This window comes from Tachysurus fulvidraco, chromosome 7 (genome assembly GCF_022655615.1).
Source record: "Tachysurus fulvidraco isolate hzauxx_2018 chromosome 7, HZAU_PFXX_2.0, whole genome shotgun sequence".
NCBI classification, from domain to species: Eukaryota; Metazoa; Chordata; class Actinopteri; order Siluriformes; family Bagridae; genus Tachysurus; species Tachysurus fulvidraco.
The window spans coordinates 11,676,285-11,696,970 of record NC_062524.1 but is presented as its reverse complement, the minus strand read 5'-3'; the positions used below and the strand labels follow the sequence as shown (position 1 = coordinate 11,696,970).

Sequence of the window (20,686 nt, the reverse complement as noted above, 5' to 3'; positions counted from 1 at the left end):
TCACACACACACACACACACACACACACACACACACACACACACACACTGCTCTCTCTCTCTCTCTCTCTCTCTCTCTCTCTCTCACACACACACACACACACACACACACACACACACACACACACACACACACTGCTCTCTCTCTCTCACACACACACACACACACACACACACACACTGCTCTCTCTCTCTCACTCTCACTCCCCCCTCTCACTCTCTCTCCCTCTGTCTCTCTCAAACACTGCACTCTCTCCCCCTCTCACTGCTTTCTCCCCCACTCCCCCCCCACTCCCCCCCCCCACTCCTCTCCCGCTTTCCCTCTCTCTCTCTCACTGCTCTCACCCCCCCTCTTACTGCTCTCACCCCCCCTCTCACTGCTCTCACCCCCCCTCTCACTGCTCTCACCCCCCCTCTCACTGCTCTCACCCCCCCTCTCACTGCTCTCACCCCCCCTCTCACTGCTCTCACCCCCCTCTCACTGCTCTCACCCCCCCTCTCACTGCTCTCACCCCCCCTCTCACTGCTCTCACCCCCCCTCTCACTGCTCTCACCCATAACGAGACTTTTGGATGATGTAAAGATGAAGTGTTGAATCATTTGAGTCATTTGAATCTGTTCGGTAAAACGATTCGCTCAACGATTCCAGACACAGGTGGCACTGAATCAACATGAACCGTGTGGTTTCGTAGCTGTTGGATGATGGTTTCATATATAATATATAAAAATTTTTGTGTATATAAAAATATATTGTGTATTTGTTCGTTTTATATATATATATATATATATTAGTAGTAATTATCATTTATTTTATATACCATCTTATGATATATCATCTTTCTTTTAACATAAAACCCTTCAAATAAATTTTGAGGTTGCCATCCTTATTCTTATTTATGTCTGTTTCTATGGTAACAGTGACCTTCAGCCCAGAGAAGAGGCTGATTATCAAACACCTTGCCATTTTCTATTAGGCTCGTTTATCCAGAGCAGCTTACATTTTATCTCATTTTTATACAAATGAGGCCTTGATCAGGGCAGCTCGATGGATTTGGGGTTCGATCAATAGTCCAACACTTTAACCACTAGGCTGCCACATCCCACACAGCTGTTGCTTTTTTTATTATTTATTTTACTAGAGTTCACAAACTTTCCCGGTTGAAAGAGTGACTAATTACTAATAAGTGTCTCTGTATCGACGTGACTTTGGAGTGACCTTGACTTTGTTTCGATCAATCAGATCATTTGCTGCTCTATGCATTGAATTTACCCTGAGATCTTGGACAGGCGGACGGATGCACAGATGGGCAACCAGTTAACGCGGAGTCTCCACCACAGTCTCATAGTGGCAGAGGCATGACATTATTAATAACAGCAGTTCATTTATCTGTGCACCTGTCAGGGCAAGAATATAATACCCCTGGGTTTTTTCTTTTTCTGTTGAGTATTAGATGCTGCCCACAATTCAAACTAGAATCAGCTTGCTTTGCTTATACTGTAGTGAAGCATGTAGATGCAGCACTCAGTCATGAGAATGAACATTGCAGGACGCTGGGGTCAGACCCTTAATATCCAGGTGTGTGGTCTGTTGTGACGTGTGATGCCTGTGGATGCATGCAGCAGGATCCCTGGACACAATGTCTCCCTCCTACCAGTAGAACATGTCCCACAATCCCAATAGCACTAGTAAAATTCATTCAATTTACAGTAGGTAGATTTCATTCATGTGAGGATCAGATACTTTCAAAATGATCCTGTTAAAGGACAGCAAAATTGTAAGTCTCTCCATAGCCCACTTCCTGCATGTACTTCTCAATGTCCAGTGGCTCAGGGGCTTGAAGTGTCATTGTGTCACTGGCGCGGCTCTCGGCCATCCCGAGCATTGAAATCACCTCCTTCAGTGAAGCTCGGTCTTCTGGCTTCCACTTACAACATGCCATAATAATGGTGTATCTGAAATATTAAATATATATGTTATACATCATATTCTTGCGTACTGTCTAATTTATTAGGAACACCTGCACATTAATGCAGACTTCTAATCAGCCAATCATGTGGCAGTAGTGCAATCATACAGATACAGGTCAAGAGCTTAATGTTTACATCATACATCCAAGTGGGGAAACATAGTCAGAACTCTTTGACTTTAACCTTGGCATGAATGATGTTAGTACCAATAGGGCTGGTATGTCAGAAACTGCTGATGTTTTCAGAGAAGTGCCAAACAAACATCTTGTGAGGATGAAAATACCTCATAGTGGTTTTCTGGGATGTACAGTAATTGCAACAGTATAGGATTTTAAACAGAAATAAAGGGGTGATATTGGGAATATAGATTTTATTTTAACATTCTTCAGTCTGAAACACTTCACTGAGGAGAAAAACTAGACTGGTCTGAGATGACAGGAAGTGTACAGTAACTCATATACAACCATGGTGAGCAGAAAAGCATCTCAGAACACACAACACATCAAACACTGTGGTGAATGAGCTACAACAGAAGAAGACCACATCGGGTTCCATTCCTCTCAGGCAATAACTGGAACCTGAGGCCAGCTGCAGACTGGAATATGGCCAGCTGATTCTGATTTCTAATATTCAGCTGTCCAGTTGGGTTGAGTTTTTGCCCATGTGTTCCTCAAGGTTAAATGTTTTGTGCTTGCTGAGATGTTTTTCTGTTCATCCTGGTTGTGAAGAGTGATAGTTTAAGTTACTATATCCAAGTGAAAGTGAAAGTGACGTGACATACAGCTAAGTATGGTGACCCATACTCAGAATTTGTTCTCTGCATTTAACCCATCCAAAGTGTACACACACAGCAGTGAACACACACCCGGAGCAGTGGGCAGCCAGTTATGCTGTGGCTCCTGGGGAGCAGTTGGGGGGTTCGGTGCCTTGCTCAAGGTCACCTCAGTCGTGGCCAGCCCGAGACTCGAACCTACAACCTTTTGGTTAGGAGTCAAACTCTCTGACATTAGGCCACGACTTCCCCCATCCTTTGACGATGCTGTAAAGACACACATATTAGCTACACTATGTCTGATGAGTGTTTACTTACAGTGAGTTGGAACAGTTGCTTGGCCTCTTTATGCTTTTCCCTCTCTGTAAATACTGCAGGAGTTCACTAGGCATTACTTTAGGGAAGGGAGGTTCTCCTAAAAACAGATGATTTGAGAAATGGTGATTTAGACTGAATTGACTGTTAGTTAGAATTTCTTTCAGATTGGATTTCTAAGCATTGGATAAACAGGTTGCCACTGATTAACTAGTCCAATACTGAGGCAGATTTAATTCATCAGACAGATAACTTTATTAACTTTAGTTCATGAAAACGGCCCAGTTTTGTCTTTTAATGTATATAACGTGAAATTTCTGAAACAAAACAAACTCACCTAATGTTACCATTTCATAGAGCAGGATACCAAATGACCATCTAAATGAGAAAGAGCAACAATCACATGCATGACCATGTTATGAGCCTTTAATAATTAAATGCATATGTAATTTTTGAGGAATTGAACATCTCTCTGTTAGATGTTATATAGTCAAGCCATTTGTGAAGGTCTTCTGAGGATGTAACCTGCTGCCATTATGATATTCTTCTCAGAAAAACATAAGTTAAATGTAAAATCTGTCACAGCTGCCAAATACTAGATGAAAGATGGAGAGATAACAGATGCCTCTCAATGCAGATATCTGAGCAATGCACAATCGTGAGTATTCCATTGACTTCCATCCAACACACAAGGTTGGTCTTGGATCATCCGAGCTGACCTTGAACAAAACTAATAGATACCGTTAGCTTGTAGCAATGGCATGAGGATCTCGCTTTTTCTTTTGTGATATCGATACCAAAACCTTGAGTATAAGTCAATATCGATACCCACCTGATAAATATAAATATACTACAAATAAATGTTAACAAAAATACAATCTAATCCAAATAAATCTTTTTTAAATCCAAATTCACAAATTTATATTTCTGTATATTTTAGCCACCATATTTTACTGTTTTTCTGGTATCAGATTAGTGCCAAGTCTATCAGCTAGAGGCTAGGTATGGTTGTTTTTGCAGTTTATTTGCTTTGCTGAGTCCAGGACACACACATGATCACAGCCCAGGCTTTCTCATAAGATTAAGTCAACATAATTACAAATGTTTGTGTTGTCTGTAAGATTATTAGAAGATGCCTTTATTATTACATAAATAATACTGCAGCTTTAAGTTTGCACCTTCTCTACTCACACATCACTGCTTTGACTGACAGCTCGATGGGCTAACACCTCTGGAGCTTGCCACTTCCTCATCTCAATTTCCTTCGCCTCCAACTTCATCCTCCTACGAAAAGCTGGGCCCATTCCCCAGAGCTTTACGGAGAGGTCTCGACCAACCAAGACACTTCGTGCCCCGACGTTGCCATGAATGCAGTCCTTACTGTGCAGATGTTCCTAAAAGTTAAAGATTAGTATTGATCTCATTAAAAGTTATTGTGTGGTATTATACCTTTTAAAAATGACTCAATCAGCACTGATCTACTGAATAGCTGAAGATAATGGAGTGTTCATGAAAAAAATCCAGAATAACAAACCAGAGCAGAGGCGATCTGTCTTGCCATTGAGATAATCACTCTTTCTGTAATAATGCATGGTGCCTTCAGACCTGCGTGGCCCTGTAAGTTTGGGGAAATGAAATTAACTGTCAACCAATACATTAAATCTATTAGATTCATTATATTCTTGCACTGAAAGAAATAATATACATATGGCAGAATGTATTTCACTTGTATCTATACTATTATTGTGCAAACGTTTGTGGACACCTGACCATGAATTCATGTGCTTGTTGAAAATCTCATACCAGGTTTATTAATAATCTCCACTCTTCTGTCATGTAAAGGTTTTCCACTAGATGTTGTTGAGTGTCTGTGTGGATTTGTATTCATTCAGCTACAAGAGCATCAGTGAGATCAGACACTGATGATGTAAGAGTGAGGAGGTCTGGGGTTCAGTCTGTGTTCCAGTTCATCACAAAGGTGTTCAGTGATGTTGAGTCAGAGTAAGGGTTCAGTGCAGGACACTTGAGTTCTTCACTCCAACCTTTACACACCATGTCTTCATGGAGGCCTGTGTTTTGTGTACAGGGACATGTGTGCTTCAAACTTTGTGGCAACAGATTGGGGAAGAACCACATCTGGGTGTGATGGTCAGGGGTGCACATACTTTTATACATAAGAGAAATTATTTGACCACCTAGCTTACACATTAACCAGGTCCATTACATACCATTCTACATCTCCATAAGAATCCTAGAAGATCTCTGTTCTCCAGCCCCTCCAGTATCATAAGCAGGGGTTCCCTGTCTCTCACCACCCCTAGTAGTCTGGGCAGACATGGATGGGGCCCCAGATATGAGAGGAAATGGGCAAAGCCCAGGAAGACCTGACGCTCCCTGGAATCAGCTGATTCTTATTGTTTGAAATAACATAGAGAAAAGAGGTAAGCTGATCATACTGTAGTTGCACTTTTCTATTTCTTAGCATTGTGACTTAAATGTGGAATGTAGACTGAATACTGGTATCTCAAATTGATTAAAGCTATTAAATGTAGGATATGGCTTAAATGTTTGACATTAGACAAACAAAAATGAATCAGTAATATAGAATATAGCCATGCTTTAGGGTCTTCTCTACATTGTCATGGAAACACTCAACTATAATAGATAATTATTCAGATTTCCTACATGATATCCTCTTTCTAATTTTCTTAATTTATGTCATATTATGTTTATACCATTGAGCACTCGTAACACAACAGGATTCCGGTCCATAGTGGCCTGGTAGAGAGACATTGTGTTGTCTGGTTTTAATGTGAAAGACGGGGACAGTGGGGTAATGTGCTCGAAAGAACTATCCTGCCTCTCAATGGACAACTGCAGATCTGCAGGCTGTCTGTTGGGCTTGTGCTTCTGGGTTTGGACTGTCATAGGTACAACTTCATGATCCAGGGGGTTCAGCTCTGGAGGTGCTGTAAAAGATTGAGCGTGAAACATACAGATCATTGTAATATAGTAACACTATAGTCTGAAATAAGCTCTGAAATCAATATGCTCACATAGGCCAATTTAATACTGTAGGAACACCTGTACACCTGTTCATTCATTTTGTGAATCACAATCAATCACAATTATGTCCTAGCCATGCATGTCATAAAATCATGCAGATACAGGACACAAGCTCCAGACAATGTTCAATATAATATATTGGAGAAGAAAATGCGAGCTTAGTGACTGTTCATGGTCATGGTTGTTGACTCCAGGCGGATTGGCCTAATTATTTCAGAAAATGATGTTCTCTTTTACAGACAGTCTCTAGGATTTATACAAAAAAAATAAACATCCAATTAGCAGACATTCTTTGGTTGAGACTAGAAGTCAGATTAGAAGTGACTGTTTCATGCTGACAAAAAGCGACGGTAACTTAAAGAACCACTCTTTAAAATGTGGTGAAAAGTAAAGCATCTCATAACAAAAATGAAGTCGAGCCTAATGGCAGATGTATTGATGTATAACATATATTATATAAATAGCGCCAAATTAAATGACAACTTATTAAGCAACTACATTGGGGTATAACAACACATGAAAAAAAAACCTCAATTGAAGTACATGGTACATAATATTTATTGAAGATGATGACCCAAAGATGATAACTCGAAGGCAATGACTTGAAGACAAGGAGTAAATGCCTTATAATTTATTATATATATATATATATATATATATATATATATATATATATATATATATATATATATATATATATATATATAATTAGGTAATATAATTGCTGCAGTTGCTACTACAACTATTTTAATATAAACTTAAAAGTCCATGCAGAGAACCATACAGTCAAACAAAGCTTTATCATCATACCATCAATGCCCTGTAGATGTCGCCTCCTGTTACTGTAGCGTTGTTTTTGGTAATTATTTTGTGTGATATCCGTGCTATGGCACAGCTTCAGACAACATATACTTATCAGCATACAGAGGGATGATGCAAGCAGCAGCACTGGAATCACTATGAGTTCCACTTGGTATACCTGTATTACTGAGTGCAAGAGAGAGAGAGATAGAGAGAGAGAGAAAAAGAAAGAGTCCCAAGAAAAATACATAACCATGAAGACAAATATTTCAGCTAGGTGAAGCCAAATATTTCAGCTAGGTGACATCAAACATTAGTTAACATAGGAATTTCAGCCATTGTCCTTAGTCACGAAGGCAGAGACTATATATACCTTTATGTGATGTGTGTGTAATGAAGCTTAACTAATAAATTCAATAGAAGCCTTTACTATCACCATATATACCCCAATCTTCTGATCAACAAACCAGAGCCTTTACCACTTGAGCCACCACTGACCACAAATACTGTATGAAAATATATTCACTTCATATAAACTGATTTGAAAAGAAAAAGTGTTTAATTATTGTATGCTTTGAACTGTTTCTGAATGACAGAAATGTTTTTATTTGTATGATTCATTTTATTGAGTGGTGCGCATCTAAATAATAGACCCAAGGAGAATGATGCACCACATAAAATGATGTCTTTAACGTCACAGTCAATCTACTGATTTACAAATTTTGGATGATGTGACTTTGAGCAGGTTTCCTAGATTCAATGACTGAAGTAGCTGTCATGTCTATTTTTAGGGTAGGTGCAGACTTGCTGCAGTTTAGCAATCTCTGGAGAAAAGTTAGTATTTTGGGAATAAGTCAGTTCACCAGACCCAAGTGATGGGATACAAAATATCAGAACATCTTCAACCTTTCGTTCAGGATTATTTCTTATATTTCTAATTTGCAGTCCTCAGTAGGTGAACGACCAAATCTGCAGTCACAGGAGACCTTGTTGAAGAGGCCAAATCACTCTACCAGCGTGATCCAACCACAGGGTCCCTCTATCAGGGTGATCCAACCACAGGGTCACTCTACCAGTGTGATCCAACCACTGGGTCATTCTACCAGGGTGATCCAACCACAGGGTCCCTCTACCAGGGTGATCAAACCACAGGGTCCCTCTACCAGGGTGATCCAACCACAGGGTCCCTCTACCAGCGTTATCTGAACACAGGGTCCCTCTACCAGGGTTATCCAACCACTGGGTGATTCTACCAGGGTGATCCAACCACAGGGTCCCTCTACCAGGCTTATCCAACCACAGGGTCCCTCTACCAGCGTTATCCAACCACAGGGTCACTCTACCAGGGTGAACCAACCACAGCAAAAGCAATAATGGAAATTCTTGCGTTGCAGCCACAGTCCAGACTTAATGAATTCTATACAATACTGGAAGAATCACCAGCAGAGAAGAACATAAAGTTATCTATAAATGTAACCACCAAAAAAGCTGTCCACCTAATGTCACCCTGGTGTTTGATGTAACTGCCACCATGTTCTTGTTTGATTAATCAACATGTGGCAATGTCTCAGAAGCAGGAAGAAGAGTTTGAAGGCCAGTATTGGTGGTCTTATAAAAAGGGGGTCTTATACCATGTAGCCTAGTGGTCATGTGGGCTGCTCCCCAGTCTGTAAGGGAAGCCTATAGGGGAAGCTTACTCTCTCTTTGGGGGCATAGAGCAGTATACCCCAATCAGTGAATCATCTCTTGTCCCTTCATCCTCAATCTTAATGTCAGTACCATATGGCAGCCTGTCTAATTTGGGGCAGTGGTGGCTCAAGTGCTTTATAGAGGATCATGGTTCAAGCCACAGAACTGCCAAGCTGCCACTGTTGGGTCCTTAAGCAAGGCTGACCCTTTGCTCTGACCCAACAGAGAAAAGAGTTTTACTCTGCTGTAATAGATATGCGACAAAATATAGGCTTCTTCTAATTGGCAAGTAAAATAGCAACACAATCTCAATGAACCTAGTTTCAAGTGTAAATACATGTACTGTGTATCCTTCTGCTTTGAGTTATTTTTGTGTTCACTGTGAAATGAGGACAGTTTCCAAGTATCTCAGAAACAATCACGGTACAAAAGCCACAAAAATGCCTTCCAGTGCCTGTCACTGGAAAAGAATCAAACATTAAAATGAGGGCATTATCGTTGTGGGTTCTGAAATATAAAACTGGGTTGCATTGCCTGAAAGTGCCATGTGATTGCTGGTTTGGTGATTCTGAAACCTGCAGGTCCAAAAAAATTACCCATATTATGCAGCATGGATTTGCACATTCGTGGTAGAGCAGATTGCGATAAACACACTTGAATCAATGTGTTAACCAAATGCTGGCTGATGTGTTTTAATGTTTGGATGCCTTACAGATGATTCAGCTTCAGCAGATTTGGTGTGATTGCACAAGTGCTAGCAATAAGTTTACAGATTACTAATGCATACCACACATGATGCAGCAACATATCAAGAGCCATCATATATAAACTGGAATGCACACTGAAAATCTCAATATCCCCTTTAACACTCTCAATAAAAAACACTGCACTGGGGCTGCATGATGCTTGTAAGCATGGCTATACAACTTTTTGTATAGGAAAATATTTAAAACCCCAATTACAAAAATGAGTGTTGCATATTAGCTTAAATCTTTTTAACAATTTACCTTATTTACATGATATGTTTAATCTGTTCTTGCAGTCTTTCGGCTCCTCCCTGTTCGGGTCAAAACAGCAGCTCCAGTATCGAGCCACATATTTGATTTGGCACAGTTTTTTATGGGAGGTGCCCTTTTTTTACATAACCGTCCCATTTTATCCAGGTTTCAGACTGGCACCAATAGTTAACCCCTGAGTGCCTGGGCTGAATCCCTGTCTGGGAATCGACCTTTGGATGCTGCGGAGGTGAGAGTGCGAGATCCTGCTGCTAGGACCCCTAGGAAACTAGGAAATGTTTAATCAATTGTTGCCAAATTATGTCTATGGTTTGGCTAATTGTTGCTGTCCTATAAAGAGAACATGCCCACTTTATCCACTGCATTTATTTTTCAGAGGAAATCCACACGAACACTAATAGAACATGTGAAACAATACTCCACACAAAAAAACAACCTGAGCTCATCATTGAACTTAAGACCCTCTAGCTGTAAGGGTGCAATTCTGCCAAATCCTCCACCATGAAACTCATTCAAGAACTTGACATGTTATGAAAGTCAAGTTATGATTTTGTGTCCTAAATAAAAAAACAACAAATGCAAAGACAAAACAACAAATCCGAGAACACATTAAAAAAAACACAACAATAAGTCAGACAACCTGGAAAAGGTAGGTATTGTTTGTGATTGCAAACTTAAAGTGAAAGTGACGTGACATACGGCTAATCATCGGACAGATCGTCGGACGAGATACCTGTCATTCACCTGTATATCTTGAATGACAGGTGTCTTGTCCGACGATCTGTCCGATGATTAGCCGTATGTCACGTCACTTTCACTTTAACTTTTTCCGTTGGTTGTCTGAATTGTCGTTGTGTTTTCAGATTTGTTAATGTGTTTCATGCAACGATTCAGACAACCCAGAAAAGGTAGGTATAGATTGGGATTAGAAACTTACTGATCATTGGACAAGACACCTGTCATTCAAGATATAATTTGTTTTTGTTAATTTGTTTTCGGATTTGTTGTTTTGTTTTTGCATTTATTAATGGGTTTTGCACTTCTCTGCCACCATAAAATAGTGAGAAAGAAACGGTCTTACTTACTGCATAACCTGTCATTTGAATCACACAGACCTGTTGCATTAGTTGAGTTCGACATCCTATCAATGGAAAACAAACATTATGAGACATTTTAAAACAGCTTCTGACAAACCTGGAAATATAATTACAAAGGAAATTTATTATGTCGTTAATGAGAACACAAAAACTTCCCATAGGCAGTACTGTAGATGTTTAGGAGTCTGTTGGTAAAGTAATTACATACAGCAAGGATAAATATAATCTGGCTGTGACTTCATTCCCAGTAGTTAGAAACCTTATGCAGACATGTATTGGGTAATGGAATAGGAATTAATACAGGAGATGGTAGCTAATCAGTTCAATCAGTTGAAATTGTTCAAGTCTGATTATTTTCTTGATAAATTTTGGTGTAAATGATGTTTTTGTTTGATTAAATAGACACTTAGACATCTATGCAATTTCTTCATTTCATTAACATAGAGAATATGCTTCAGAAACACTTTCAGGTTTCACAGATTTCCACCTGCCCGTGCACGTTAAGCACAAAATGTATAAAAATTAATCAGCCAATCATGCATCAGCAGTGAATGCTTAATATAATGCAAATACAGACCACAAGCTTCAGTTAATGTTCAGCAAAATTTTGGCATGGTTGGTGGTTTGTAAATTTCAGATATACAACATTTAAATTAGATTAAGGAAAATATAGAGTGCAAGGAGAATTGTGCAGAGTGATTTAAGCTGGTCGGGAGTCTAGAGTACATAAAACTATGGTAAACATAGTGGGCACTAGTTCACCAAAAATAGATAGCTAAAAATAGGAAATATGTCATCTGTATCTCATGAGTTTATGCTTGGGACTGCAGCCGAACGATTGGCTGATTAGATAAAAAAAATGCACGCATCAGCAGATACAAAGATGTTCCTATTAAAGTGGCCGGTGAGTGTCGATACAGCTAAAAGGTAAAAAAACACTGAGCGTACATATTCGTGCAGCCAAGAGGAATTCTATTTATTTCAAACATTCTTTTCACTTGTTACTCAACCTGTTCTTCTGCATTGCTCTGTCAAGCTCAGACATCTTGCATTATGTAACTGTCTAAAACTAAAATTCTATTCAAACCAAACTACTACAAATACCTGGGTGTTCATCTGAACAGCAAACTGGACTGGACAGACAACACTGAGGCAATCTATAAGAAAGGACAGAGCAGACGCTTTCTGCTGAGGAGACTAAGGTCTTTTGGAGTGCAGGGAGAGATACTGAAGACCTTTTTTGACTCTGTGGTGGAAACAACACATGCAATAACAGAAATTTTGAAAAACATGCAATATTACATGTGTGCAATATGTCTGTATTGCATAACTATTTACTCGTGGTGTTTTCTTCTCTGTATTTATACATTGTGTTGTGTATATACTGTATATTATATTATGTCTCTATTCTTTGTATATATTTGCATTTCTTTCTCTTTGCTGCTGTAACAGAGAAATTTCCCCATTGTGGGACGAATAAAGGTATATCTTATGTTATCTTACCTTATATTGCTGTTCACTAAACCCTCAAGAACTACATAATAATAAAACTGAACAACTAAAAATGTAAACTTTAGCTAATCTTTCATATAAATGACATTATTATTAAATAGACTTATTAATAACATTATTACTATACTATAATACTATATTGTTTCATTTCTAGGCAATAAATCGTAACAAGTTTTTAAAATCATAAGCATACAGTTGATGATATGAAGAAGAGTTACAGAGATTGTAGTAATTAAGTAAACTTACAGTACATGCCAAAATCAGATTTTTGTATCCAAACACGAGTGTGTTCATTTTCTTCTTAATCCTTTCATAATCCTAGCCATGGTGTATTATTTCGCTTGGATATGTTGCTGGTTCCTACCTTCAGTCTCACTATCAGTAACCAACTTGTATGTTTTGCTGTTCTTGTTGTGTTACAGTCTGCTCGCCCCATAGGTATGCCCTGCCCTAACCTGTATTTCCTCATTTTTACACCCAGATTTCATTTACCCGGAAATATATTTTGGCTTTGTGTGTACCGTGTTAGATCATGCTCTGAACTCTGACCTGTTACAACTCTGTCCACTTGATTAGGAACATATTTACACCTGAACAGGTGAATAGTGAATCAGCCAATCAGGTGGCAGCAGCACAAAGAAAAAATCATGTATATTCAGGTAAAGAGTTAATGTCCACATAAAACATCACGATGAAGAAAATGTGTGATCTCTGTGACTTTAACCGTCGCATGTATGGCAATTGCAAAATGGGCTTGTTTGAGTATTTAAGAATCTGGTAGACCACACAATTTTTAGGTAAGCAAGAGTATTGAAGCAGACGGTCTTAGTGTATTAAAGTAAATAAGACTTTATATTTGCAGAGAGGGCAGTCAAGGCATCTTCTTCTGTGATACTTTTTCAGGCTTTTACTTCAATGTGTTTTATTTTTGTTTCAAAGTTGTTTGTTTTAGGGTTTCTCCCTTGATGCCCCCTTTTCCACCAGAAAGAACCTGGTGCTGGTTCAGAGTGCTGGTTCGAAATTGGTTCCACTAGAGAGCCTTCTAAGAACCGGTTTGCCTTTCCATGGGCTAGAGAGCCATCACAGAGCCAAGTCTGACATCACTGTATACAACATTATACAGCAACGTTAGCACAGCAGCGGCAAACACAAACACAACATCAACAATGGCGGATGTTGCTTTACTGTTACTGCTCATGGCTTTGTGAACCTACATTGGCATCCAAACATGGTGAATCCTGATTTAAAATGACTTAAAATGGCACTAACAAAGTTCTCTTTTGCCTTGTTGGTCACAGTAACCCCGCACCCAGTCCCTGATGAAAGCGGTTCTTTAGTCAAGACCAGCAATGTTTTTGTGCTACTTAAGAACCACTTTTCCTGGTTCAGAGCTGGTGCTTTGGGTGTCAAAAAAGAAATAACTGGTTTTAAATTAGGCTCTGGCTCTGAACCAGCACTCAAACTTCCTTGGTGGAAATGGGGCATTAGTCTCCTCTTTAGGAGGTAAAATGCTGCTCAGTTGGGTTAGGTTCTGGTGATTGACTTCTGTCTAAGATCTTCCATTTTTTCCCCAATGATGTTATTTATTGATTTTGCAATGTGTTTTGGTACAAACCAGGTGTGGCTCCGGCTTGATTGGTATGAAAACCTGCTCTAACACGGGCCATTTAAGAATATGATTGGACACCCCTACCTTACGCATGATCAGCCTCATTCAAATGAAACTGGATGCATTTCTTTGGAAATTTGTCAGACAGTATGTCCTGTAGAAAAGTCTTACCCAGACAAGAACACCATGGTCCAGCAGTAAAGTCTATCCATATATCACAGGGCTTGAGTGGATGTGTCTATAGGTCCATATATGAACATGGAGGTGTGTTTCTGATTTTTCTTCTGTAAATAGAAATATACAGTAACATGAATGCCATGTGCATGTACAGGAAGTTCCTTCTATTCAGAGCCAATGTAATTGAAAAGGGCAACTATTGTTTTTTCCTTTTCCAATAAGCTGTGTTTACTTACAGTACCCTTACTTGTTCTTTTGGGAGAAGTGTGTGTAGTCAGGTGTGTATTTTATATACTGTATTTAGTAATGTTGCTGCTGTGCTCAAGTTAACACAGAGGACGCACATAGAGATTATATACAGTAAGTATATATATGTACTACAGTATAATACCAGTTCCCTTATTCTAACATAACATAGCTGTTCTGTTAGTATTTTAACATGTGAGTAATGCTCTTTGTTTGCTTTCTGTATCTCCTCCTTGTCCCATACAGAGGAAGGTGGCGATGGAGAATGGCCGTTCGGTTCCGTGACACGCAGAGGGTCCTGCCACAGCATAAGCCAGAGTCACCTTGTACTTGTAATGTCTTACAGAATGATGGTTATTGCCCACTACATTGACTGCTTAATAGTAAATGAAGCACATGTGGAAGGCCAATGCTTTTGCATGCAACAATATGCAAAAGAAATACATTTACAGCATTTGATGGACATCCTTAACCACAGAGACTTACTGTGGGACCTTACTCAGGGGCCCAGTGGTAGCAACCTGTGGTCCTGGGATTTAAACTCATGATCTTCCAAGCAGTAGTCAAACACCTTCATCATTGAGCTACCACTATACTGTAATACAGTTTTGCTATATTATTATATACCATGATACAATGTTTACATTTCATTGTGGCCTGGCTTCAATTCCTGGGCAGTGAAGCAACCCAAACACTCAGGGGTTAACTCGGCGTGTCTCAAGCCTGAATAAAAATGAGAGAGTTGTGTCAGAAACCTCATAAAACCTGCCCTAAAATCGAATGTTGGGTCAGATGATCTGCTGTGGCAACCCCAAACAGGGAGCAGTTGATGTACACTGACAACCGTGATAAAAAGATTTGATTCTTTATGTAATATAACAACATCTATAATCTAATAATAAAAAGTGAAACATTTACAGGTCTGCTGTTGTAATACTTACATTGCCTTGTTTGCTGGTCGTATCATTCTGTGTGATACATGTTTATGCCTTTGCACTAAATACCCAATGGTTGCATTAAGCTAGCATTGAAAATATTTGTATAATGTCTAAATTTTGACTTTTGAATAAGCTCTCTTGAATCTTGGTTCACCAAGCCCTGTGCTGATTGCCCAGAGAAACCACAAAGCACTCCAGCTGCCAGATTTCAATCTGACTCAAAAATTACAACATAATCAACTTGCTAGTTGCAAATGCTCAGGTCTGACCATGAATATTAAGCAGAGTAAAAAGACCAGAAAGCTGTCACTATATAAACTTAGGGACAAACTGGCATCAGATGTGGCTCTTAATTCAGGCTGGAAAATTGTTGACCAGAGCTTGTATTTGAGCCCAGAAAGCATTTGTTTCTGTTTCTTGTCTGCAGATCAAGAGAATGATGTGTTTATGGCTGTAGCTGGATTGTGTCACTGGTGGTCTCCACCCATTGATTATGCCATATACAGGAAACTATACCAGATCTGGAAAAAGTTTGTCAAGGTTTTGGTGGACCCCTTCGCTGACGACTATATAACTTCTTGCCAATTGTGATATCATTTTGTATGGGGGGTAGGACAGGGGAGAAGGTGGCATTGCATATAAGGGGCTCATATCCTTATTACGTACCATCTCTCTGAAAAGAACATATAGCATTCATCTGTTATACACCCCAATGAGTCTAGCATAGGTTCTTTCCTCCACTGGCTTCCGGTAGCTGCATGCATCAGTTTCAAAACACTGCTGCTTGCCTACAGAGCCAAAAATGGACCAGCTCCCACTTAACTCAAAGCTCTTATCACTCCTCACACTGCACCTTGCACCCTCAGAACTACCAGCACTGCTCAACTGGTCCCACCATCTCCTAGGGTAAGAGGTATATATACAGCAAGACTCTTCTCTGTTCTGGCAACGAGGTGGTGGAAACAGCTGAGTAACTGGCTATCTTCAAATGGCGGGTGAAGACCTAAACTTGCACTTTTACCCCGTTTGTTGTATGTGTATATTTTATAAACAATAGTTTTATAAATAAATAGTTTTAGGCTAATAGTAAGTGTGTAACCTAGTGAATCAGTGTTAATGTATTCATTGATAGAGACCTAAAAGCATTTTTGTAAGTTGCTCTGCATAAGGGCATCTGACAATTGCTCTAAAGGAACAAATTTATTAGCCAAGACAGGATGCATACTGATATGGTGTAGCAGTCACTGCTTGTGACAATGTCTTAATATGTCTGAGCTCTGCCATATTCAGAAATACTCAGATGACACTCTGATAGTTGGCTGTGTCAGGGGCGGACATTAGGGGAGTACAGGTTTCTGACTGAGGATTTTATGAGGTGGTGTGCGTCCAACCATCTGCAGCTGAACACCTCCAAGATCAAGGAGATGGTGGTTGATTTTTGTAGGAACAAACCACACAATCTCAACCTGTGTTCATACAGGGGGTTGACGTGGAGATGGTCAGGACCAACTAATATCTGGGACTGCAGCTGGACGATAGGCTGGACCATGAACATGGATACTCTACTCAGGAAAGGACAGAGCTGTCTCTACTTCCTTACGAGGCTTTCATCCTTCAACCTCTGCAAAAACCTGCTTCGCATCTTTGACCAACCTGTGGTCACCAGTGTGTATGCTGTGATGTGCTGGGAAAGAAGCTGCTTTTTGAGATGCTTTTGAGAGATGTGGCACGACTGGACAGACTGGTGAGGAGGGCAGGCTCTGTGGTTGGAACAGATTTGGACTCACTGGTGACAGTAGCAGAAAGAACAACCCTTGACAGACTGCTCTCTATTTGGACAACAACCACCACCCTCTGCACAGCATATTCACCAGGCAGAGGAGTGTGTTCAGTGGCAGACTGCTGTCTCTGTCTCTGTCATGCTCCACTGCAAAACTGAGGAACTCTTTTTTTACCCATTGCCATTAGACTGTACAACATCTCTCAGGTATGGCAGGATGGAAAAATACAACCTGAGGAGTGACTTTAGGGACATATTTCTAACTGTATGTACATGCTACTCCTGGACATTTTACATTTTAGTTCTAATAAAGGACAAACTAAACAAAACAAAACTCTTTTGCACATGTTTTGGTGGGGATTAGTGGTTACAGTGTTCTGATAATCTTTTTTAACTGGATGCTTGAATGATCCTCTGGGAAGATCTACTGTATCAAATGGGTTGTATTTTCCTTGCTATGCCCTTCCCAGTCATTAGGGGGACATCTGTAGCACACCCAATTTCCAAATAAAAAGGAAATAGCAGGGAGAAGAGGGTTCAGTTTGTATCTACCACATGGTCACCTGTTGTTTGCCTCAGTAATCCTGTTCTAGAAACTTTGTTTGCTGCTCAGTTGTAAGTATAATTCTTTGTTTGTTGCTTTGTTTCATGTACATGCTTGCATATTTTGTGTATCATGATGGCTTGGTTTGTAAGTAGAAGTTAATTCATTGTTTTCTTTTATAGAGGATTTCTTTTTTTGCCCATGTGTGTGTAACCTGCTCATACACTTACATTGTAGACTTGCTACAGCCCAGGAAAAAAAGCCAAAAGACTTTGAGGCTACATTGACAAGTCATAACCATAAGTACATAGTGCAAATACATTCCATAAGCCATCACATCAGCAGATAGGTGCTATTATATATTGTTGGACAGTTGATACACATACCTTTATGTTTACCTTTGCATATATACATGTGTGTGTATTGATTCAGTTGATCAGTTGAAAGTTATTGGGACAATTATAATGGGGATCCATAAACACTGCTGGTCACATCAGTGGAAGCAGGGTGGACTAAATGCCTTGAACATTTGCGCATAGGTCAAATAACTCTGGAGTGTTCGACAATGTCACCTAACTCATTGACCTTGCATCTTGGTTACACCACATACCCTGTGATTGTCCAGTATACAGTATGTTCTAAATAAGTAATTGGTCTGAACAGGGCTACTTGTTAAATTGTTCATATGTCATGGTGACAAAGAACAGAATGGATGTCCTCACCATAGGTGGACTGAAGGCCCAAACCCTAATGTGAACCCTTCTGTTCTACCTTGAAATAAACTTCCTTACTCTCAGGGTTAACGTGCAGGTTTAACAGTGACCTTTCCTAAACTGTGTTGTTACATAATGACCTTGTGGCATACATTATCCAGAGGATTCTGAATGCAGTTAAAGTTTGAGTTGTGAAATAGAATATCTGGTCTATTATAATATGCTTTAATCAAATGTTATTGGTTCTCCATTGGTACCTGGCATAAAGGGGAGTACAAGGTTTCTTAAAAAAAAAACATGGATAGATGTTTTTTTATTCAAATCACTTGCATAGACTCAGTTGCTAACTATAGTCTAAAAATCTTCTAGCTTTAGATAAGGGTGCAGATATGGCTATTCCTACATAGAGCAAGAATAGTAAATTGGGCTGTTTGTGTTGTTGCTCTATGTATCTCTCATGTTTGTTGTTTGTGAACCAGTCCCTTGTTTTAGGGACTAAATCACCTACTAAAAAATAAACTAAACTTCCTGAACAAAAACACAAATAGAGACAAATACCTTCTCCCCACATAAGTGGCAGACACTTATTACTGGAGAAAACATGCACTACAGCACTATTTACAAACACATACAAAGTGAGTATAGATAAATTCCGGCAGCTGAAGCAAAAAAAGGAATGAATTAAGATAAGATAAGATAAAATACACCTTTATTCGTCCTACAATGGGGAAATTTCACCGTTACAGCAGCAAAGAGTAAGAAAATGCAAATATCTAAAAAGAAAGGAGACATAATATAATATACTGTACATTATATACACAACACAATATATAAAAAGAGACCACGAGTAAGTAGTTACACTAACAGACATATTACACACAGGTAATAATGCACATTTTTCAAAATTTCTGTTATTGCACGTGTTTAAAATACTTTGTTACTTTGTTATTGTTTATTATTGCAGTTATATTAATATATTATATAATATATTAATATAAGCAATTATAGTCAATATAAGCAAAGTTCAAACCAGAATCATTATAAACAAAACATAGAATATTTATGTGAACAACCACACAAGCAACCAAGTGAGCCTCAGTAATTAAAGACTGCTGGCACTGGCTTCTGTCCAACTTTATACTGTCACCCATTGATGATATCATCTTTGTGTGGAAGTGTCAACACTTCGACAATGGGGAACCTGAAGGAAGACCCACCTGGACTGACTATGTTGTGGATCTGCTCTCTTGTGCTATACAGTATGCATGAGCTGGCCACAGATTCAGTTCCTCATAGAATCATCCTCATAGAACTTTATGAACGGAAGAAAGATTGGGAAAGGGAGATATACTGGATAGTAGTATACAACCTTTCATGAAGCTGACAGGAAGACAATGAGTTGGTTACCCTCCAGTCATGAAACCAACTCCTTCTCAGTGTCACGTGCATTTGTTATTGTTATGGTGGCTGTCTACGTGCCCATGTCGGTGCTGGCCGTGGTGCTGAAGTTACATTCATGCCTTTCTGGAGGTGGTGATTGGAGCCTGGCATCACACAGTAAATCAAGTACCAGTCATATTTGAAGGCAGGTCTATGCATGTCTTCGTTTTTAGCACCAAGCATAAAATCTGCAAAGTTGACTGGATCACAGTCAATTAACCAAGTGTTTCCACACACCACCAGTGTGATAGAGACCCAATTAAAGGTATTCTAACCCTAATATTGTGATCTGCAATAAAGACAATAAAGGTTGCAAGCTCGTACCCCTCAAAGGATTGTTCTTCTTTTAGTATAAGCATAAATCATCTGCAACTCCTAATATCCTTTCCTTCCCTCTTTTTACTGCTTCTCTTTCAGAAAAAATGGTCTGCTAATTACTGCAAACTAACCACATAAACAGATTCTTTCCACATGGCATGAGTCTTAAAAATCCCTGAAATATGACACTTCACATCAATTGCTCATCCTGTTAAACATGTACATAGTTAATAGAAAGATTTGGATTGTTACCAAAGTTTTTCTTACAACTTTCATGTAGTTTAATTCAATTCAATTCAATTCAATTCAATTCAATTCAATTCAATTCATTTATTTATTTGTTTATTTATTTATTTCTATTCATTACAAGCACTGTATAGCACTTTTAACAATGGACAACAAACATTATCACAAAGCAGCTTTATAGAAATATATGAAAGTAGTTTCTTCCAAGCTTTTCAGAAAAGGAGTGTAAAATTAACAGGTCATCACAGTTTAGGTAAGTGCAACTATCTGGCCACTATTAGACCCATTTAGACCCACAAAAACCACAGATATTCGGTTGTATATCAAAGCCGTATAATGTCTCTGAATCCTATCCTAAGGTCTTTCTTATATGCACATGCTCAGTACACGCTGCTGCATTGCACAATTTGAGAAGGTGTTTATTTGGGAGTTTGATGGCT

The 20,686-nt window shown here is 39.2% G+C and overlaps 1 protein-coding gene across 2 annotated transcripts; it reads right to left on the bottom strand.

The window, feature by feature from the left end:
* Positions 1 to 796: 796 nt before the first annotated feature.
* Positions 797 to 12,638, bottom strand: styk1a (serine/threonine/tyrosine kinase 1a). 2 transcript variants are annotated; one of them, XM_027143798.2, is made up of 11 exons: positions 12,482 to 12,638; positions 11,828 to 11,969; positions 10,712 to 10,767; positions 6,931 to 7,107; positions 5,790 to 6,023; positions 5,283 to 5,464; positions 4,589 to 4,669; positions 4,246 to 4,448; positions 3,392 to 3,432; positions 3,058 to 3,154; positions 797 to 1,952 (listed from the first exon to the last, which is right to left on the bottom strand). In XM_027143798.2, the coding sequence occupies exons 3-11, from the start codon at positions 10,764 to 10,766 to the stop codon at positions 1,757 to 1,759; spliced, it is 1,266 nt and encodes a 421-aa protein (XP_026999599.1). In that variant the 5' UTR covers position 10,767; positions 11,828 to 11,969; positions 12,482 to 12,638; the 3' UTR covers positions 797 to 1,756. The 2 variants fall into 2 exon arrangements, with proteins under 2 accessions (XP_026999599.1, XP_026999601.1); XM_027143800.2 differs by lacking the exons at positions 10,712 to 10,767; positions 11,828 to 11,969; positions 12,482 to 12,638 and adding an exon at positions 9,618 to 10,265.
* Positions 12,639 to 20,686: the final 8,048 nt, after the last annotated feature.